Source organism: Syzygium oleosum, unplaced genomic scaffold (assembly GCF_021117445.2).
Source record: "Syzygium oleosum isolate NSW1041296 unplaced genomic scaffold, Sole_v2.1 Sole_v2.22, whole genome shotgun sequence".
In the NCBI taxonomy this organism is placed as follows: Eukaryota; Viridiplantae; Streptophyta; class Magnoliopsida; order Myrtales; family Myrtaceae; genus Syzygium; species Syzygium oleosum.
The window spans coordinates 3,821,887-3,844,542 of record NW_026607506.1 but is presented as its reverse complement, the minus strand read 5'-3'; the positions used below and the strand labels follow the sequence as shown (position 1 = coordinate 3,844,542).

Sequence of the window (22,656 nt, the reverse complement as noted above, 5' to 3'; positions counted from 1 at the left end):
TCTTCTTCTTTTTCACTAAGGTCGCCGGCCGCCGCCGCCGGCTTGCCTCCTCGTCGGCGCCGGCCGCCGTGCCGCGGTCGCGGCACGGCCACGGGAAAAATATTTTCCGAAACTTTTTCATATTGATCACCGAACATCGGAAAATTATGTTCCGGGAAAACATTTTCCAAGAAAATGACTTCCAGGAAAATATTTTCCAAAAGGAGAATATTTTCCGCCAAACGAACGGAGCCTAAAATTCAAATCATTCGCTTTTTACGGAACAAATGAAATCTTAACATTTTTGAAGTCTTCCAAGTTAGACTGGCCCAAACTTAACTTTGGCCCGATGGCCCAACTCAAGGCAATCCTAGTCCCAAAGATCTGTCCGCCGTTTGTGGGTTCCAAGGCTTTATTGCATAATCCTCGTATTTGGTCACTCGAACATAGATTGATCGAATGGGATATACTAACTCATATCCAATATTTTGTTTTGTATAATTTGGATTACGACGGATAATGTCTGATGAATCTAGAATAGAAGTGAATAAAAAAATAAAAATTTCAAATAAATTACTCAAAATGGAAAAAAAAAAACTGGATCTCCAATATCGGAACGACGACAACCGCCACAACGGGGCTATTTAGAGGAGGCAGCCACTGTGGGTTGGTTGCACGTGTTTAGCAACCACCGCTAAAGCAAGAAGGATGAAGTCCGTCAGGTTGTATGGGTCTAGAGTCACTTTTGCAGCCAACCCAAAGTCACGGGAGCTCAATGGTGGCACGGCTAATGCAAGAGCGCATGACGGCATATTGCTTTATCGTTGATCACAAATATGCAAATTAATATGATGTGTGAGAGAGAGTAAGAGAGTAGGAGGTGGTGGCCACCATGCTTGCCGGGGCGTACATCTACAACTCCCATCGCCATGGCAGCGCCTGAGATGACGACTACTTTGTTGTCACCTTTCACGGCCATAAGCCACCGTTTTCTCTCCTCTCTTCTTTCTCTCCGGCGGTTTCAAATTAGCCATTTTTTTTTTTAAATTATACTAGGATGATAGATATCCTCTCCTCGTACCTCAATCCCCAAATGGAAATCCTCGATCTAGATTACATCCAAAGGTATATCAAAACACAATCGTATTTCATGTTACCCCGAAAGCTAGACAAAGCAAAAGTTCATCTTATTGTAAAATTATATGTGATCCACGCAACATAGCCTATGTATGCCTGTGGGACACCATGGACCTACACTTCTTCAATGTGATTCAAGCACATGTATGCACATTCCATCTCGAGCTTCGTAGCCAGAAAATACAAGACCCCGCTCGATCCACGCGAGAACCCCACGCAGGAGACACGAAGAGAATATAAGTGGATGGGCGAGCGGCGGGGGTGGCTAAAAGGGGTCCCCCTTTATGCGTGCCATGTGAACGGTGGTGAAGCCCTATCTTTTCTCCTTTGTTGCCCCCCCCAAAGGACGGGCCAAAAGCAATCATTGCCCCCCGCATTTGCATGCATTTTCCCTCCCAAGTCGCATCTTGATGCCCCATCTTGTCTTCGAAAAGCATACCGATAAACAGTTAACGCACTGTTCAATATAAAAAATTTTGATTGCATTACATGCATAGGAGCCCAATTATACACGCGGTTAAATTAGGTGGATGCGAGCCGGGCTCATGTGAGCCGGGTGCATCTAGCGGTTGCTCTTTCTCGAACTCCTAATTAATGTTAGCTGTTAATGAGGATTTGATTTTGTGAGCTTTTGATTTTGCCAATTTCATCCGCTTGCGTTTATTCTAGCGGGAACCCAAATAGCACAAGTAACTCCTTATTAAATAATTCACGAAAAATTTTAAAGAGGTTTTACCGAGGATAGTCGATAAAACCGACTTTACTGTTTATAATATATCAATTGTTCTATCGTATGTTTGATCCGCTCTTTAAAAATCGAATTAATTAAAATTAGCTATGACAGGACTCAATCTTTTTTTATCAACATTTAACGAGTTCGTAGGAGAATTTGCACCTTGGATCCCTCCGGATGTATTTTTTTTCTGTTTTAAGTGTATTTTAAAGTCTTGCCGAAAATGTTGAACATGTATATCCTACATATTCTTCACTCCTGGTACAGTAGCTCGTGGCACAACCCTACGCCATAGTGCTCCACAAGGATAGGAACGGGCCATAGACTCCTCGCCTTGTACGGCGCAGGGGCTAGTGATAGGAGATAAGGGTGATCAATTTTAAGGTGAGTCGATTCTTACCTTAGAACCTAAAACTAGATCGAAAGTGTCGATTCCCAGTTTATGAAATCGGGGACCGGCCCACGTGGTCCCGGAACCGATAACCGGTCAACCCAGTCTTGGAACCGGTCAATCCGATCCGATACCCGGGTGGTTCCTGGAATCGATATCTTTCTTTTGTGTTTTTTTTCCTATTCCTTGTAAGACTGCAAGTGCTGTTGCAGAGTCTAAAACTCTCGTTATTTAATAATTCGGATCTTTAATCAATGAAAATCTAGATGGATGGAAAGACGCTAAAGGTGTGATAAAATATAATCAAGTATCATTAACTTTCTAATAAAAAAAAACTATCGGTCTGATCCGGGCAATGCTGTCCTCACCCGGAACTGGGAATCGGACAAACAATCACCTGTTCCAAATTTAGGAACCGGACTGATTCTTGGTTCTGTCCAGTTCCAGTGCTCACCCCTAATAGGAGAAAGCACACATGGCGGCCAAATGGGGACAATGTGACTTTTGGAATTTTCTATATTAGTTCATAATATTTAGGATATAAAGATGATAATCCACTTGGATTGTTTATTGCCATGTGTGAAATAACAATCGGGTCATAAATTTTGTAAGATGTGAAAATTCGAAAAATACTTTTCGTGTCCGTGGTCTTCTTGAGTGTGATTTCGCTAAGGGCAATAAAATTACTAGGAGTTATAATTCAACGAGATAAATTTAAAATGTGTGTTTGCTAGTTTCAATATACCTAAATTAATAGACATTCATATATATATTGATAAATAAATGACGATGAAATTTTTATTGCCATAGTAATTGTCGAGCTCTGAGTTATGTATAAGATAATTATCAAAGTTAAAATTTATTGAATTGAGATTTCTCTAGCGTCCGATAGCTTTTGCTAATAATTTTTTGATGGGTTTAAAATAATTTATTACTTTCTAGTATCCAGAACGGACACCAAGTTCCAAATAACATCTTAATATCAATTACCATCATTAAATTATCTAAAGTATGCCATTTGTCACTCATTTACTTGTACACTCTTCTTCATTTTTCACCTCAAGGTTTAGCTCCTAAACGAGATCATCCATGACTTATCGCACCATCAACTTCATATTTTGTTTCCCCTTCCAATTTCTTACAAAAAAGAAAGCAAAAGTTCCAACTCAAACGTCATGAACTAGCCTCCAAAATCTATGCAATTGAGTTGTTTGAGTTTTTAATCTCACATATCAAGCGTTTACAATGTAGTAGATTATTATGGTTTCAAGTGTTAACTAGTGGATTATTAAGTTAGACCAATTAAAGGAAATTAAACCAGTTCAATATAACTAGTCTTGAAACTTTAAATGCAAATCTGTAATTTTACCAAGTTAGGGGACTACTTTGCTCAAACTGAAAATTCTAGGGGCTGATCATAGACTTGAAACCCTGTGATGATATATTGTTACGTTAATTTTAGAAATAATTACGTAATTAATTTTTAAAAAGGAGACGCTTCGTTAATTTTATAATATTTGCAGCGTGCTTATAGGGTAAATAAAATATGCATATATCTTAGATGACAAATGAGTGGCTTGGGTACTTGATTAGGTGAAAAGTGGAAGTTATGGCTAAAAATTGAAAAAACGAGAAATTTTATTGGGGAAATTCTGTAATTTTATAATGTGAAATTATAGGAAATTAGTTTTAATTTTGATGATTAAAGTGAATTTAATAAAGGCCCTGTCTTAGATATGCAAATTAATTGCTTACTTAAATTATAGAAGAATTGATCGTCTAAGGAAAATTCATCTCGATGATTTATGAATTTGTAAGAGTTATCTATTAAATGATGATGGCACGGTGAAAGAGGATGAAGGTTTATATGTTGAAATGCATGCAATTATTTGATTACCAATATTTACGCCAAAAATGCTTGTGTTATTACTTGCAATTGTGCTTATCGAAAGAAACACGTGACGTTTATCATGTAATGATGAATTGTATACGAATGATGCCACGTACCAAACACCTATGCCATAGCCAATCGCTAGTGAGCGAACTCCCATGTAAAAGCATGTGCACAAGACTTATGAGAAAAGACAGATGTTCTACTATTTAAGGGGGGTCCCTACAGGATCGAGGGGACACCGATGATTTCTTACATGTGATGGGCTCGCGACTCACGTACACGACATACGATATGGTTTGAGTAGCCGGTTATGAGATAGTCATTGTCACGAGTGTAGAGTGACTTATTTATCTTCTCTGACCCATGATGGATGAGTTGAGACATGGCTCTATGAGTTTATGATTCCGTCCCCCATGAATTGGCTACGACAATGTCTCATTCACCGAGTTAAGTCCTAACTAGACACGAGTAGGGCTAGAGACACTCGCCTTTGTATTTCGGTGAGCTGCTATGTGTTAATAGCTCATCGTGAAATAATATACCGTATGCTTGCATTTGAATGAATAATTTATATCATATCGATGAGTTATTTTCATTTGCACGCGCCATGGTAGAATGCTCATGCAGTTATCCATCTTCGTTTTGTATATGCAAATATTTTAAAGTTGCCTTGAATTCATGTTATTGTATTTGATACGGTTTCAAGTGGGGAGATGATCTTCTACCTTAAACGTAGAGATTTCTTTTACTATGCTTACGATCACCCCAAAATATTTTACAGATTGGTCGAGTTCGGACTTTAGGAAAATTTGGATTAAGCACTTCCGAAGATATCTTTAAGGACACGATGAGAGTGCATATCATAAGTAGGGGTGTATCTCCGTGCCTCGAGTTTTGATTACGTACTTCTGTACATCATTCTAGACTAAGTTATTTACTCTGTCGAGGTTCAAATTGTATCGACAAACTGAGATCATGACGGACGGGGAGAGCACACTCACCGGTCTCGCCTCTTCCGTGTTTTCCCTAATGTCGAATTTCGAATTGGACGGTATCGATCGGCCCGTGATTGACGCGGGGGGCCTCTAACACTATAATTGGCTAGGAATTTTTGCCCTCCTCTATGGGTGGATTCAGATTGACGATAAGCTGTCATTGCACCAAAACATCTGATTGGGGGATGCCTTGTTGACCATTTCTTCTGTTGTGTTCGTTTGCCAACTCGAGAAAAAAAAAAAGAGCAAATGGAGCTGAAATTGCCATCCAGCTCAGTGCTTGCGGAAGGAGAACTGTAATTACCTTCCAAGGTCAAGGGCATTTTCGTCACCGTAATTCCATACAGGCGTAGATCTGGGGGGAGGGGGTCCACTAACTTAAGTGGTGAAACCTTCTGGTCATCATTAATCCCATCGTAAAGTGAAGTGAACACAGCCGAAAGCCCACTAACATATTAAAAATTAATGGGCCAGCTACTAACGATGGTCATTAATGGAAATTAACAAATTTAAGGATACGTTTATTTCGCGAAAAATGAACGGTTTAGAAAATATATTTCTGTAAATGATCGCTTGTCTCGCTCGTAAAATAAATAGACAAAAAAAATTTGATCGTCTCCGAAAAAGGTTTAGACATAAATTTTTGTCGACAATGAAAATAATTTTTATTGACTAATTATATCAAGTAATGCGGGTGATCATTTTTAGAAATTGTTTTTTTTTTTTTTGATAACCCAGGAAACCCCCGCACGGCCGACAGCCGGAGGGGTAAACCTGCGGTGACGCTAGCGCAGGATCCACCACCACGGCGCCACACTTAAGAATCCCTAACGCCTACGCTGGGGTTCGAACTCCGATCCCTTCGTGGGGGGACAAGAGCGCAAGCCAACGCAATCGCTGCGGGCGGTGATCATTTTTTTTTTTTTTTCATTTTTAGAAATTGTTCGTTTTTCATGAAACAAACGAATCCCAAATCCTTATTCTTTATCTTCGCCAAATTACTTCTCTTCTTTAGCGGAAAAACTTGATTGCACTATACTCTTTATTCCTACATGGTGCTGCACTTTCTTTTTTCAAGCTCATCGATAGGTTCATCCTTTCATTGACAAGGGTAATGATATAAATAGTTCCTAGATATTCACTCAATGCTCAATATCATTTCTGAATTCTTTGTTGTTTAAATTAGTCACCAGATGATTTGAATTTCGCACAACGTAGTGCCTCTGTAGAAAAACCAACGTCGGTACCAAAGCCGGTAACTTGCCGTTAAATTATGCATGGCAACATCCGTTATGTAGCCGCCAAAGAGCGACCACCAGAAGCGCGTGGTCTCTCTCTCTCTCTCTCTCTCTGAATCCACCAAAGACCGATCACCGGCTGCAATCACTCTCTCTCTCTAGAATCGAAATCACCGGCGACATGGCCACCAATTGTGGCCGAGGACGGATGGAGGAGGGAGAGGGGCAAAATCCGTGTAAGCCCTAACCCTAATTTCAAAAGTATACTTCTACAATAGTAGATTTAGAACACAGGGAACACTTTATAAAGAGTACTTTAATCTGATTAGAATTTGATTTTGTTTTCTCCTACTCTCAATCTTCTTCGTCCTTTTCCTTATCTGTATTTGGGAAATTTAACATAGTAAAATTACCCTGGATCTTTTTATTTGTCTAATGCTAATCGGTTAGTCATATGATTTATTCAAAATTTTCTTGTATTTATGCATATCAAAATTTTCATGCCTACTATTTAGAGCAACATAATTTTTCTTTTGCCCGACCTACTTTTAACTCCCCCTCAGACTTTTACTTCGCCTCCTTACAAAGCGCGGGATTTGAAACCCATATCTGAAACTAAATATCCATATCCTTAATCTCCCTCGAGAAAGTGGGGGATCGAACTCCTCACCTCCCTCTTCCCAAGTAAATGCGTCGGAAATGCGTGCAAGAATATCTCTCTCGCTCGCTCGATCGGACATAAAAAGATCACCTGAAAACCCCTTTTACCGCAATTTCTCATTCTGTTTCCTTTTTTTTTTTTTTGCGAGGGGCCGGAATTTTTTAAAAAAAAATTCCACGTCGGGGGTAATAAGCAAACAAATAAATAAATAATGCCAAAAGTTAATACTTAATACCTGACTCATTCACAGGGCGAGATCTCTCGTCAAAGAAAGGACAAAAGAAAAGGGGAAAAAGGGGGACATGATGATGATGGGCTTAGACCGATCCCTCCCCCGATTTAGAAGACCTTAAACAATCCAAAATTAAGTCCAAACCTCTCTCGTGTCTTTTGGTCTCCGCCGAAGTCAATATCGGAATCCCAGACAATGCCACCCCGCTCCCTCTCTCTCTCTCTCTAGAATTTAAGACTAGACTACTACTACTTTGTTCGACGAAATCCCCCAATCACGCGATGGATCACGGCGCACGTCACCGCATCCCCACCTGCTCTCTCGACTGGCTCGCATCAATCGCTCCTTATTTTGTCCTTAATTTAAAACGAAGCCTTCGCCGGAGGGGCCCCCGATCTAATTTGCAGGCTTCGCCTGTTTCGCGAAAAATGAATAATTCGATAAATATTTTCTCCGGACACGATCGGTTGCGCGATTTGAGATGATTGGTCAGTTGAGATTATTGGCGATGTTCATTGATTTCTGTAAGCGATATATACGATCACTTTTAAGAAAATATTTTTTGAGATTAGAGAGTTTATGAACAACATTAAACATATTTATACATTCCGTAGACTAAATTGAACATGTACTAAAAGTTCATGGGCCGCATTGAACAAATCGAAAGTGCACAGACGGCGCTGCACAAATGACGCTGCATAGATGGCGTTGCACTTTAGGTTAAAGTATAAGGACAATATTCAATAAATTTAAAGTTTAGAGACCACAAAGTGAAATCAGCCGAGAAAAATGGTTTCAAAATCGATTTTTTTAATTTATTTCTCGGCACGATCTTCTTCAGCAATGCCGTCGCGAGGCAATTTCTTTACCAAAATTCGCAAAGACTTTCGTTTGACACGAGATCTAAAAAAAAAAGAAGCATCAAAATGGTCCGAGGAAAAAAACAAAAGAGGGTCACATCGAAATATTTTAATCGCGAGAAGCGGCGACCAATCATCAGCCGACACCTGTCGTAGATTACCCGATCCCCACCCAGCCATCGCCGCGCATAACGTTTAAATGCCCAAGGAAAGAAAGACTTCAGAGAGAGAGAGAGAGAGAGTTTGAAAAAAAAAAAAAAAAAAACGAGAAAAGGAAGGACGGGGTGAGCAGGACGGAGAGCGACATGCAACGATCTGGCGCACATCCCACACAGGGAAACATAAATGCGAGAGAGAGAGAGAGAGAGAGAGAGAGAGAGAAAGTGGGTTATGGGAGGAAGAGGGAGAGAGGCCCCACACCCGCGCATTCCCGCATTTCGCTGCCTTTACGATGTCCAGCTGCGAACCGGAACAAACGGAGAGAGAGCGCGCGAGAACCTCATTCCCTTCTCGAGTCGTCGTCGTCGTCGTGGGTTGTGCAGGACGCTGCTGTTGTTGTTCGATGATGACGAGGGAGGAGGATGCGATGCTCGTCATTCTGAGTCACGAGCGCTAAATGTGGCGGTACCCCTCCTCTGTCCTTCCGTGTGTCCGCCGTGTGTTTGCTCTGTGCGCGCGTGTTGGGGGACGCTCGCTCGCTCGCTCGCCCGCTCGTCGATCCAAATTTAGCCCCCCCCCCCCCCCCGCGTCCGTGATTTTCTCGCTTTTGCCCCTTCCCACCCCCCATTGCGGTTTTCGGTTTCTTGTCTTGTTTTCTCGGGGCGAATGATGTCTGGTTTTCTCTTTTGATTATTAGTATATTCGGCGCGTTTGGACTTCTTGTGCGCAGGATTATTATTATAATAACGCGGGGGCTTTTACTGCGTTTCCTTTCCTTGTGGGGTCGGTTTCTAATTTTCTTTTCCGGTTTGCTCCTTTTTGGGCATACGGGATTTTCTCTCCCGGCCGTGTGTGTCCCTTGTTCAGTGAGTTCCTAAAGGCCGAGCTTTCTCTCGCCCGACGTTTCGATTTCCCTTTAGGGTTTCGCGTCTCGATCTCTCCTCTTCGCCGGGGGGGTGGTGGGAAACGGAGCTTCCCCATCGTGTTCGGAACTGGGGCGCTGCTCGATTTCTCTTTTGCTTTTTTGGCTCGGAATTCCCGTTGGTTTCTTCCTCGTGAATCCCCCCCCGCTTGCTTGAATCATGAGGCCCCGTCGCGATCGCGAGTGATCCCCGTTTTTGGACTGGCAATTCGGGAGCTTCTTGCGGCTTCGGTGGCGTTTGCTCCGTGTCGATACAATTTGTTCATAGGCCTGTGGAAAGAGATGAGCTGCTTCTCGTGTCTCAGCTCTCGCCGTAAAGACGGTAGCAGGATTGAAATCGATAATGGCATTCGATCTAACTCTCGCTACTCGGCCGATACCTCAGGTTCGCTCTGGTCTGTTTCGGTTTCCCATTTAATATCTTGTACCTTCTGGATGTGATTGAAACGTAAATGGCCCGAGTGGGATTCGCTTTCTCGTGTTGAATTTGAATGGTCGATGATTTGCAGGAAGCGGCAAGCGCAAAGCTAATTATGATGATGATGGTATGATTTGGATACCCATTTGAGAAAATTCAATACCTTTGCTTTTAAACCGTTCAAGATCTTATTTTTGCGTGTTGCTGTTAATTATGTGGTTATATATGTAGGGAGTGGAAGGAGAAAAGGATCTAGAAATGGCAAGAACAAGGATGGCAGTAGTCCAAAAGGCAATGCAGCACGGAGCTTCACGTTTCGTGAATTGGCGACGGCGACGAGAAACTTTAAGGAAGTAAACTTAATTGGTGAAGGGGGGTTTGGCAAGGTTTACAAGGGACGGTTGGAAACAGGCGAGGCAAGTTGCATCACATTATGAGTCTCTTTGATCTCGAAATCTTTGATTGTGTTGTGCTTGAGGTTTGTGTCCACTGCAGCTTGCTGAGGCTGCATGAACACTTTTACTGCCATTCGAATGTGGGAATGGTTCTTCTCGTGTCACTTATTAAGTCGCTGTATCAGGTCGACCTGGATTAAATTGGTATCATCATTGGTTGACACAGATCCTTTATTTCTTGAGAGCAGGTGGTTGCAATAAAACAACTCAATCATGATGGTCTTCAGGGATTTCAGGAGTTCATTGTGGAGGTTCTTATGTTGAGCCTATTGCACCATTCCAATCTAGTGACTCTGTTTGGATATTGTACTGATGGAGATCAAAGACTATTGGTTTACGAGTACATGCCAATGGGTAGCTTGGAAGATCATCTATTCGGTAAAGTTCTGTCTTGCACTTTCGTGTGCTTCTTCCATTATCTGCGATTTTTCGTAAACTCTACATTGAATGTAACCTCGATGTTTCAGCAGAAAGTGCTGTTCCTGCTGTATAATGCTACTCTTCTTTTCAACTCCTATAGGGAAATTCTGTTCTAAAAATGTCCATAAGAAGGGGAAAATGTAGAAAATATGTCTGCTTGTTTGAGCAATGGAATGATTTCAGTTGCCTTCAAGAGCGCAGAGTCTAAGAATAATCTTCTGTTTGGGTATTTGATGTTACTAGTAGATGGCTTGAGCTTTCTGCACAGATGGAGATTTAATTAACCAGTAGACAATTGCAAATAAGTCTCAAGGAGGTTAGGCGTTGCTGTTGCTGGATGACTGGCAATACAACAATATATATTTCTTCTACTTCTTTTGAGTTGCATGTCGTCTATCTTTGGTAATTGGATGAATTGCTGTCGCAATTACAAGTTCCCAAAGTTTAGGTGTGTTGCACTAACTCATCGAACTTATTTGATCTAAACATTTGGCATGCTTGGCAAAATGAATATGTTGAGGTTAGTGCCTGTGGATCAATATTCTAAAATTAATTATAGGTTATATTCAACATAGCTGGAAGAAGCATGGGAATGAGCAAATTCTTACTGTAAATTGAAGAGCAATGTTGTGGCAATGTGACAAGCTGGTCCTAGTGAATTAACAGTTATATGGTTTCCTGTTTAAGTAGAAAAGTCTGATTTTGGCAACTAAAAAGAATGATGATCCTGTAACTCGTGTATTTCCCTGGAAGCTTTTTAATAAAGAATATATAGCATAGAACGTGATAAGGTGTTGTAAGTAACATAGAAGCCATAGAATCAAATTTGTGGATGTTTTTTCGGTATTGGCCAGACTTGGTAGGCACTGTTTCAAAACTGTAAACTATGGCAGGCTAATGAATAATTGCATAAAATTTTAGCAAGAGTGTTAGTGTGTTCGAGATTTAGTGCACTATACGGTCAAATTCATTGACGTATTCAAGGCATGGGCAGCATATTGATACACTGCTTTACCATCTAGTGTATCATGCGAAATTAACCTATTTTGGTTAATAACCTGACTGAGTCGGATAATGTACGTTTTTTTGTAGATCTCGATCCTGGTAAAGCACCTCTTAATTGGAGCTCAAGGATGAAGATTGCTGTAGGTGCAGCAAGGGGCCTTGAGTATCTACACTGCAAAGCAAATCCTCCTGTTATTTACAGGGACTTGAAGTCAGCAAATATCTTGCTTGACAATGATTTTAATCCAAAGTTGTCAGATTTTGGGCTGGCTAAATTAGGTCCTGTTGGTGATAATACTCATGTTTCGACGAGAGTGATGGGAACATATGGATACTGTGCTCCAGAGTATGCTATGAGCGGCAAATTGACTCTTAAATCTGATATCTATAGCTTTGGTGTGGTTCTTTTGGAGATCATTTCTGGACGAAAGGCAATAGATATCACCAAGAAGCAGGGAGAACAAAATCTGATCGCCTGGGTGAGTCCATAGTGCTTGTATTTTCTTTTTTTCAGTTTGCTCGTGATACTTTAGCTGCTGCTAGTCAAAGGTGTCTCTATACTAATCAATGGTTACTTGTGAATTATCCATGCGGTCATGATATTGATAGGGCGAAGCATGTAGGGTAAAGAATGTACTCTGTTCTGTCTATCAATTTTTAGTACTCCATATTCTGTGGCATAGGCTCTATTTTTTCAACTGGACATAAAAGTGGATTGAGAGATCAATTATGTCTTATTCTTTGCTCCGTTGTCACGATCTGTTGTTGCAAGTGAGATTTTTTTGCCTTTCTCTGTTACAATAGCATTGATATAGGAAGTGTGATGCGTCATCAGTTCTGGACAAATTCGGAATTGTTATGTTGTCAGCTGTCTTGCGTTTTTCTTTAGTTCATCTGTTTCATAGAATGTGTCTATTACTGTTGTATTTGATAATTGAGGATGATTCCGTTCCTCTACCATGTTATCAAAGTGATCGAAGACAGTTTGTATAATTGGCCATAAATACACAGAAAAGGACAATTCAGCTCAACTAGGCCTTAAATTTTTAGACACAACAGAACATCTTGCTGCTTGCTGCTTACTGCTTAACCGTTGATTCGTTTTCCCTTTTCTTCCTTTTGCAGTCTAGGCCGTATCTGAAGGACCGAAGGAAGTTTTCCCAATTGGCCGATCCTCTACTACAAGGACGCTTTCCTGTACGCTGTCTTCATCACGCGATTGCCATCACCGCAATGTGTCTCCAGGAACAGCCTAATTTCCGTCCACTCATTGGCGACATCGTCGTCGCACTCGAGTACCTGGCGACTCAAAGTAGCAGTAGCGGGGCTCACAGTCCATCCTCTCAATCGCCTGGTAGAAGATTGGATTCCAGAACTAGTTCAATAGCGGTTTGACAGGTCACGAGCTGCTGTCATGTATGACAACTGCATGTACATTTGTTTCATATCTTGTCTTCCTCTTGGGCTTGATAATACTCGCTCGCCGCCGACCGAGGGAATGGAGTTAGTGGAGCACCGTAGTTGATGGTTGCTGAAGCATACGGCAGAGGGGCTTCCTGATGTGTTATTGCATGGAAAAAAGATTTGTGGAGAAGATAGGGCAAAAGATGACGGGTCGTTCATATCCCTTTCATTTTTCAATTAATGTTTATATAGTGGCCTTTAGTTATATGGAATACTTGTGAATTCTTGCTTTCATGTCTTCATGAGTAACATTTAGGTTGAGTTCTTGCATCAACTTTATCAAGAATCGAGCGCAGAAAAAGAGCAAACAAGCAGTTGTGAACTACAAAAAGCAAGGGTGGCAACGGATCGCCAATCCCTCGATAGCCGTCGAATGTAAAAATGGTAAATCTCGCCCATTGATTGTAAGATCTATATGTTTCGTGGTTTTCTGCTAAGAGAGACGGAGGAGTAGAGCTAAGCATCGTGGGCATGTTGACTTGACTATTTGTCCTGTAACTTTGCTTGTGCTTTTCGTACGCAAGTCATGATAGGGTGTCGACAAAAGTTGGACACTAGAGAAGGAAAAGAAACAAAGGAAGCCCCTTTTCGGACGCTGAAGATGACTTTCGAAGATGGGTGATGTGATACTTCAATGCTAATCGAGCATACCGTATAACATTACAAGCGCATCGTATCCTAACGTATCGTCGTGATCAAATACAAAAATGAAAGTATCGCGACAGCAAGTCAATGAGGTAAGATTATCGCGGTAATTAAGTACAAAAACATCGCAATGGCGAGAGTCAATAAAGTGAGATGAGGGTAAAGTAAAGGACGGATGTTTCTCTGGAGGGGGGTCGCCTCTAATCTGTCTGTTTCTGTCGGTGGATAAGAAAAAGTCTTGAGAATTCGTGTGTGATTGAAAGTATCTTGTCGTGGATGGATATTGCCCTTTTTCTGTGGGGGAGAAAAAGTCGTGATTTTTAAGAGATTGTCATTGGGTGATGTTGCTTTTTTCTCTCTTTGCTTGTCGGGACATATTTGGATTTTATACGCCATTGAGCCCCTCCAATCCCTGAAAATTACCGGCTTGCTCCCATTTGAGATCATTCAAATCACAAAGAGGAGGTTCAGAAATTCCTTATTTTAAGTTTATATGAGAAAGAGCTAGAATGGTTGGAGTGGGGAGACACACAGCTCTTCCAATGAGAAAGAGCTTAAATTCCACATCTGCCCCTACATAATAAGCAAATTTGTGTTTTCGCCCCCGATGGGAAAATTGCCCAAGATGTCCCGGACCTATTGTACGGCGATCAATTCAGTTTTGAATATTTTAATTGTGTCAATTAATCATAAATCTTCGATTTGTCATTTTGTCCTAAACTTTTTAATTGTTTCAATTTAGCCTCCGGCGAGTCGGCATGGGTCAAGTTTAGAACTAAATTCACAATCGTCAAAAGGTTTAAGACTAAATCGGCACAACTGAAAGATTTATGACTGACTTGGCCGCCGTGCAAAAAATTTAGAGGTTTTTGGACAATTTTTCCTAATCCCAACTATTCTCACTCTCGATCTCCCCTTCATACAATGATCTTTCATATGGGTAGTTGGTCCAATCGTCGATTCCTTTGGGACATTAGCTTTTCTTGTGAGCGTCATTGGTTCAAATCATTCGAGTGCTTAGAAGATCTCTAAGCATTTTAGCTCGGGATTCGTGCGCTTTTTAGCAAGATCGCGTGTTTGAGCCATAGCACTCATGAATATTCGACCGGCTCCCACAGGGATTTCTCGCCTTCCAGGCACATCGATGGAGTTAATGGCGATGAGCTCGCCGGCTTCGCACTTTCTTCTTCGAATCACAGGTGGATTGAGCAGTTATGACTCAGACCATACGGCTCAGGGTATATGGCTCTTGCAATAATGCACATGGTTAAATTACCTGCGTTGCCCGCATTTTCCCGACACATAGCTAAGGAAAAAGATTGTCCAAAGTAAAGTGAGATTTCTTGCTCGTCACTTCTTGTTCCTCAACAACTCCGTGGCCATTTCAATCCAACTCTTGGGGGCACACTTTTGGCCTATGTTCTTGTTCATATCTACTGGCCGAAAAGGTGCTTTCCTTTGTATTTAAACTAGCGAGTCTAAAGGTAAGCACAAATTGTCTTTATTTGCGTGTCCTCATATGTAAATTAATTGTACGTTATAGCTACTATTCGTGGAGAAGGGCAAAAGCACGTACTTACCCTTTCTTGACCCAATCGACCAGTTATCTTTCGAGAGTTTTAAGCATCTTTCGGGATCGAATCATCAACTTGTTAATGAGGGGTGAGTATGATTGTAGGATAGAACTTGGAACCTGATAATCGGATCGTGAAAATATGTCTTGTTTCAGGTTCCAAGATATGCATGGTAGGTCCAGGTTCGATAAATTGGGGAACCTATTTTGATGGGTAGGTTCTAGGTTATAGGTTCTAGATAGGTGAAACCTGAAACCTAAAATAAGTTTTTGTGTTTTTCTTGGTCTATGTCTTCGCATGATCCTGTAATATTTCATAGCATCCGATAATTTAGAATCACTAATATGAGCTTCCGTTTTATGATTGAGCTTTTACTTTGTTAATATTTCATATTCTTCGTATGTCTAAATATAAGTTGTAGTCAGTAGATTGTAGCAGCAAGTGGTGGTCGTTAAAAGTGATGATTCACTACAATACAGATGGAACCTAGGTAAACCCTAGAACCGACCCTAGAATTTGTGATAGGATAGGTTCCAGGTTCCAGAGTATGTAGGGTAGATTTCAGGTTCCAAAAAACGAGAAACATGTTCCAACGGGTAGATGTTTCAGTGGAACCTGTAGGGAACCTGAAACCGCTCACTCCTACTATTAGGGTGCGCATGGAATGCATTCCGGAATAAAAATTCTGTTCCGGAATGCATTCCAGAATAAAAATTCTGTTCCAGAATGCATTCTGGAGCAATTTTTGCATTCTGAAATAAAAATGCGTTTGTTAAAAATACTTGATTCCAGAATGCATTCTTGATTCCGGAATGCATTTTTGATTCCAGAATGAGTTTTTGGCAAGAAAAAGAGAAGCTACTTTTTATAGCTTCTTGATTCCGGAATGCATTCTCCTTATTTTCTCATAATTTTTTTTTTCAGAAAATGCATAAAAATTGAAAAATTCTAGAAAAAATCATAAAAATTTCCAGAAAATAAAAAAAAGTCAGATTTCGGGAAAATATGAAATTTGGTGAATTTTTTTTTTAAAAATAAAAAAAATCAAAATTTTCAAAACTTCACAGAATAACTTAAAATACCCGTGGCCACCCACTTTGAGTGAAATTTAAATTTTTTGAGGTGTCCAAAAAAAAGAAAAATAATAATAAAATAAAAATTTTCAAAACTTCACAAAATGGCTTAAAATACCTGCACACCCACTTTGAGTGAAATTTAAATTTTTGAGGTGCCAAAAAATAATAAAAATTTCAAAACTTCACAGAATGGCTTAGAATACCATGACCACCCACTTTGAGTGAAATTTAAATTTTTTGAGGTGCCCAAAAAAAATAAAAAATAATAAAAAAATGCAAAACTTCACAAAATGGCTTAGAATAACTGTGGCCACCCAATTTGAGTGAAATTTAAATTTTTTTAGGTGCCCAAAAAAATTTTAAAAAATCAAAAATTTCAAAACATTATAGAATGGCTTATAATACCTGTGGCCACCCACTTTGAGTAAAATTTAAATTTTTTTAGGTGCAAAAAAAATCAACAAATCAAAACAGATTGCCCGTAAATCAATTTCTGGAGCGAGATTAGTCATGTTTTACCAAACAGATTTTCTCTTCCGTAAATCAATTTCTGGCAAGAATTTGATTTCTGGAGCAGAATGGTTACCATTCGCACCCTTAATGACCATCGAATAGAAAAAAAAGGGAAAATTCTCGCATGTTAATCGCAGAACCTTCGAATTTTTTATGCAACATGACATTCTATTTGGAGTCAAAGAGAACATGTAAGAAGTTACGAAAAATTACAATAGAAGGACTTCCATACTGTAATTTGTACTTATATTTGTTCTTGAATGAATAATGTATAAAGGGAAACTGACAGAAACAGTCCCTGAATTTTAGCCTAACGTGTAATTTGGTCCATAAACTTTTAATTTGTTTAATGTAATTATGAACAAATTATAAAAGTTTGCATTTTTCAAAGAGCCGAAGGAGACCCGGTCAAGGATTCCGAGTACCAGGTCAGCCCTTTCCCCTTAAATGCTTAGGAAATACATGTCGCTTTGACTTGCACATCTTAAATTGAACCTACTAGTGCGTGCAAATAATTATAGCCTGAAGCATATTTTGGTCAGTCTAGTTTTCCATCAACATTAGACCATCATTAACAATTGATTAAGGTATCATGCCGCGATTAAATACTTTAAAGACGAGGCGATGCCGGAAGAAAAATATTCTGCGAATCGCCGAGATTATTTAGTATTGGCGCCTCCCTTTTTTCCGCACCAATTCTGGATAAATTACAGCATAAATTTCAAGAAATTATAGGAAAAATAAATCTAATTGTCTATATTTATATAAGGTGAGATCCGCATGAAGCAAAGAGTACAAATAAATAGGGTTAACACCACGAAAAACCCCAAACCGGTATGCATGTAACAAATTTACCCTAAACTAACTTCTTGACCACCAAAAACCTCAAACCGGTATACTTATGACAAATTTACCCTCTGTTAGTTTTCGTTAAATTTTACTGTCAATTTGCTGAGTTTGATGACATGGTACGGTTGACGGGTATACAAGTTTGGGGTTTTACCCTTCGTTTGTCACAAGTGTACTGGTTTGGGATTTTTCGTGGTGCTAATCCAATTTAACGAAAACTAACAGAGGGTAAATTTGTTAGAGGTGTACTGGTTTGGGGTTTTTTGCTGTCAAAAAGTTAATTTGAGATTTTTCGTGGTCAAAAAACTAATTTAAGGTAAATTTGTGGTAGTTTAAGGTTTTCCGTGGTATTAACTAAAAAATAAAAAAATAAAAAAAGGCGTGAAATTAGTTGGAGAGGAGAATGAGCAAACGATGGGAGGGAGGGATGGTGGGAACGGAGGGGAAGGCTGTTAGTCCACGGTCAACGTGGCAGGTGGGTCGATGTACGTGGGGCCCCATACCGGGGGGGACCCACGTCGGGTGTCCTGTCCAGCTCGGAGGGGATTCCCCCACGCGCGCGTGCGATTCGCCCATCAAGAAAACAAAATGAATTTCTGCGACAGCTTACGCGGCCATTGACTTTCTCTCCGTCTCACCATCTCCATCATCTCAAGAGCTTTTCAGCTTGAATCGTACACCAAAATATCAGCTCGATTCGTGGGGCGAGGGACGAAAGGGGAAGGAGGGTATTTAATGAGACGCATTGGACTTCCATAAAGAATACTAATTCAGCAACACCTCGACTTCGGCAGCCGCAGCAAGAAGAAGAAGGAAGAAGAAGTCCACGCGCTGGTCTCCTACTTCTCTTCCCCGCGCTTTCGTCCCCCGGAGCTTGCAGAAACGCATTGGACTTCCATAAAGAATACAAATTCAGCAACACCTCGACTTCAGCAGCCGCAGCAAGAAGAAGAAGGGAGAAGAAGAAGGAGGGAGAAGAAAGAAGCAGTCCACGCGCTGGTCTCCTACTTCTCTTCCCCGCGCTTTCGTCCCCCGGAGCTTGCAGTCAAAACTTTCAAGCGTCGTGCATGGAACAACTCCCTCCTCCATACATCGCTTAAGCCTCTCTCTCTCTCTCTCTCTCTCTCTCTCGCTAAAACGCCAGAACCCAGAAGAAGCCCGGATAGATAGAGAGAGAGAGAGCGCGCGTCTCTTGATCGAGGATGGGGAATTGCTGGGGAGATTCGTCGGCGGAAGAAAGCCACGCCCCCCATAAGCGACCTCCGCATCCTCCAGGTATAATTCTTGATCGATGCGTCGTCGCTCGGAACCCCCCCGTTTTCGGGGTCTCTTGAATCGGTTCTTGGTTTGCGTTCGAGCTCTGCTGTTGAGCAGTTCCTTTCGGATCTTTTTGAAACGCGTTCATACTGTGTTCTCTCGACGATCGCGTGCCAAGTGCGGGAAAGTCAACGCTCGGCATGATGATGATGATGATGATCAAATGATTATCATTGCGCTTAACCCTAAGCCTCGTGCCCATCTGTTTTAGCTGCACTGATTAAATAAATCGCGTTCATATTGTGTTCTTGGGAGATGGACGCTGTTCAAGTTGCTTCGAAAGAACTTTGTCTTTCTTCCTCATCGTTCAAGCTTTAATCTGTTCGACCCGATTCGATACGCGAATGTTGCAGAATCGAGGAAGAGCAACTCCAACCACAACAAGCAGGACGCATTTCTGAGAAAAAAAGCCGGCGACGGCGGCAATAGCAGCCACAACGGCGCCCTCAGGAACGGCGGCGGCAGCGGCGGGGAGAACGAGCAGAAGACCCCGCCATCGGCCCCCATCCCCGTCCCCGCCTCGAAGGCATTACTGCCGAACTTGAAGATGTTCACGTTCGCGGAGCTGAGGAGCGCGACCCGGAACTTTCGGCCCGACACGGTGCTCGGGGAGGGCGGCTTCGGGAGGGTGTTCAAGGGCTGGGTCGAGGAGGGGACGTACAAGCCGTCGAGGGTCGGGGTCGGGATACCGGTCGCCGTCAAGAAGTCGAGTCCTGATAGCCCCCAAGGTCTGCAAGAATGGCAGGTACATCTCTATCCATCTATTTTGAATTATCAACTTGATGGAGTATCTTCAAACATGATGGGCGCCGATTTGTTCATATTCAACGTCAAAGCCTGGAGAGATAGAGATGTTTTGTTCTTGGTTTTTTTTTATAAAGAGTCAAAATATGAATTGATTCTTGAAATTTTTTGGGTGGTTTTTGTAGGCAGAAGTGAAGTTCTTGGGCAAATATTCACACCAAAACTTGGTCAAATTGATTGGTTACTGTTGGGAAGACACACAGTTCCTCCTCGTATATGAATACATGCAGAAAGGGAGCTTGGAACACCACCTCTTCAAAAGTAAGACATCCTCTGTTTAATCTCATGTTGTTAATAATGATTCCCATTTCGATTTAGCCAAGAAATATGTTCACGCGCTCATATGTAGAAGTAGCTATTATTAGCTAAGGGTGATGGGTTCCGGATTTGATCGGTTCGGTTTCCAATTCAAAAAATTTGAAATTGGGGAGTTACTGGATCGGGTCACCCTTAGTTGCTAGCTATCAAACCGGCTGGTTTTAATCCAGTTTCCGATTTAACCCAAGATCCGGCTTGCCTTTTTTGTGTAAAAATTAAATTCTTATAATGAGATTTGCACCATTTCATTGTAAAAACATATGTTGGTCAAGTGGTTATATTGTTAAAAAAAAGTGGTTATGATGTTGTTTCTTCATTATGAAAACTATGGTTTTCAAAATGGTTGCAATGTATTTTTTTTGTCCCTAAAAGAGGCTTTTAAAATCTATTTAGAACTGATTCTTTTCGGAAATCGTTTGAAAACAGGAACAGAACCGATTCTCTCAAGAACCGGTCAATCTAGGCCAGTTAGGTTTGGCTCCCGAGTCAAACCGGACCCGATGCTCCACCATACTATTAGCTAATAACTTATATGAATGTTAAAATAAACGTACTTAACCAAAAAAGAAAATGCCGTAAGTGTCGCTATTCAAAAGCCGAATTGCAAAGATTTTATCCTTTAATTCCGCTTACGTACTAATTCAAAAATTTCCTACTCCATTGCAGGGGGTGCGGAACCGTTGCCTTGGGATGTCCGGCTGAAAATCGCGATCGGAGCGGCGCGAGGGCTCGCCTTCCTTCACACCTCGGAGAAATCCGTGATCTACCGCGATTTCAAGGCCTCCAACATTTTGCTGGATGGGGTAAACATTTTTATCTATCGTTATGTTATGAGTAGAAAAGACTTAGAGAGCAATCGTCCCTTTTAATAAAACAATTAAAAATAAAAAATTGAACCGGTTTAATTTTCTTTTATTTAATCCGAGTCTTAATTAGGCCTTTGATTTTTCATTTTCCAGGAATTTAATGCAAAGCTTTCGGATTTTGGGCTAGCAAAGTTGGGCCCAACAGATGGCAATACCCATGTCTCCACTCGTATAATGGGCACCTATGGCTACGCAGCCCCCGAATATATGGCCACAGGTAACCAGCGAGTTGCTAATTATCGACCACGACGTTCGGCTCGGTTCGCCCGAACGATCGTGGGATCCATCAGATTCAACGGTTGTGTCGGATTTAGGTTTTCGGCTGACGAACATGATGATGACGCTTGCGATTTCGATTTCTTTTTGGCCAGGTCATCTCTACATAAACAGTGACGTGTACGGCTTCGGAGTGGTGCTCCTGGAATTGCTGACGGGCCTACAGGCCCTGGACTCGAAGCGGCCCAGCAGCCAGCACAATCTGGTGGAATGGGCCAAGCCGTCCTTGTCCGAGAAGAGGAAGCTCAAGAAGATCGTCGACCCGAGGCTCGACAACGAGTACCCGTCGAAAGCCGCGGCCCAAGTGGCCAAGCTCATCCTCAAGTGCCTCGAGGGCGACCCGCGGAAACGGCCCTCCATGGAAGACGTCCTGGCGACCCTGGAGCTGGTCAACACGATCAAGTCGAAGCCCAGGGAAGTCCGGCCCAGGTCGGAGCAGCTCGCGTCGAGACACGGCGACCAACGGTCGCCGTTGCATCACCGCCACCGCCACAACCACCACCGCCACCAACACCGGTCGCCATTGCACCGCCGGGAAGGTCAGGAGGGCGGGTCTTCCTCGGCGAGATCGCTCTAGACATGGAGAGAGCGAGAGCGGATGTACTAATTTTGGCGTCACTTCCATTCAATTTCTATAGAGGTGTAGTTTATTGTGTATCGGGTCGTATCGGCGCTCAATAAAGTGATACGATGTACGATGTATGATTACATGTATAGCGAAACAATTCATTCGGAGACTCCGGTCTCTCCTTAGCAAGAAAAGGCACGGCCCTAGTGTCTTTCCGGATCAGTCCCTTCCTAATGCAAAGCTTCCTATACATACTTTGGGGTCTATCTTAGAAACTTTGGATCCGCTCGAACCAAGACTCCTTGTACCCATTCAAGCAATTGAGCTCATCTTTTATCCTACTTTGCTAGAGCGGTTCAATCGCAGCCGGGTCGTACCGAATTTAGGTTTGCGAAATTGCAATCCCCGACGAAATAGACGCTATACCAAACACCCTCTTAACGCGTCCTCAAATTTTAGCGACGCTGCTCAGCGGACTCGAGACTCGGGGCACCAGATGCTCGGCACGGTTCTATCAGTGAGGCTCGCGCGGATCACACCCGATCGATCGGTGGGCTACCATGGCCGGTCCGCTCGGTCAATGTGCGGGCTGGCTTTGGGCTTGCTGGGGGGGTGGTCTTGAGACCTTGCTCTCGAGCCCGTGCGTGCTTCTCTCCAATTTGGGTGGTTTGGACTTCATCGTTCAGCGCTCCACCATGACCTAAAGCTACTCAGAGACCGTGGGTGAACGGTGAAATCCATCAGATTTTCTTGGATTTGATTGGGCCCTTGGCACACAATCTTGTCTTGGCCTTGTTCATCATTGCTAAAGCATAATCACACTTGCTTAGCTGTTCAGATAACGGAACGATTTAGTGCGAGATCATCCCTCCCAGAGGCTCCGAAGC

The 22,656-nt window shown here is 42.0% G+C and overlaps 2 protein-coding genes across 2 annotated transcripts; both read left to right on the top strand.

Annotated features, from left to right (window-relative positions):
- Nucleotides 1-9,299: 9,299 nt before the first annotated feature.
- Nucleotides 9,300-13,237, top strand: LOC115669979 (probable serine/threonine-protein kinase PBL21). Its single transcript, XM_030591152.2, has 6 exons — nucleotides 9,300-9,586; nucleotides 9,711-9,746; nucleotides 9,851-10,035; nucleotides 10,263-10,452; nucleotides 11,587-11,978; nucleotides 12,625-13,237. The coding sequence occupies exons 1-6, from the start codon at nucleotides 9,484-9,486 to the stop codon at nucleotides 12,892-12,894; spliced, it is 1,176 nt and encodes a 391-aa protein (XP_030447012.2). The 5' UTR covers nucleotides 9,300-9,483; the 3' UTR covers nucleotides 12,895-13,237.
- A 5,317-nt stretch (nucleotides 13,238-18,554) lies between these two features.
- LOC115669575 (probable serine/threonine-protein kinase PIX13) lies at nucleotides 18,555-22,046 on the top strand. The gene is made up of 6 exons (XM_030590758.2): nucleotides 18,555-18,895; nucleotides 19,291-19,682; nucleotides 19,867-20,002; nucleotides 20,726-20,862; nucleotides 21,019-21,142; nucleotides 21,297-22,046. The coding sequence occupies exons 1-6, from the start codon at nucleotides 18,823-18,825 to the stop codon at nucleotides 21,776-21,778; spliced, it is 1,344 nt and encodes a 447-aa protein (XP_030446618.1). The 5' UTR covers nucleotides 18,555-18,822; the 3' UTR covers nucleotides 21,779-22,046.
- Nucleotides 22,047-22,656: the final 610 nt, after the last annotated feature.

Coding starts and splice junctions, on each gene's coding strand:
- LOC115669979 (XM_030591152.2), top strand. CDS start 9,484: ATGAGCTGCTTCTCGTGTCTCAGCTCTCGCCGTAAAGACGGTAGCAGG. Junction 9,587..9,710: donor CTACTCGGCCGATACCTCAG/GTTCGCTCTGGT, acceptor GATGATTTGCAG/GAAGCGGCAAGCGCAAAGCT. Junction 9,747..9,850: donor AGCTAATTATGATGATGATG/GTATGATTTGGA, acceptor TTATATATGTAG/GGAGTGGAAGGAGAAAAGGA.
- LOC115669575 (XM_030590758.2), top strand. CDS start 18,823: ATGGGGAATTGCTGGGGAGATTCGTCGGCGGAAGAAAGCCACGCCCCC. Junction 18,896..19,290: donor GCGACCTCCGCATCCTCCAG/GTATAATTCTTG, acceptor CGAATGTTGCAG/AATCGAGGAAGAGCAACTCC. Junction 21,143..21,296: donor CCCCGAATATATGGCCACAG/GTAACCAGCGAG, acceptor CTTTTTGGCCAG/GTCATCTCTACATAAACAGT.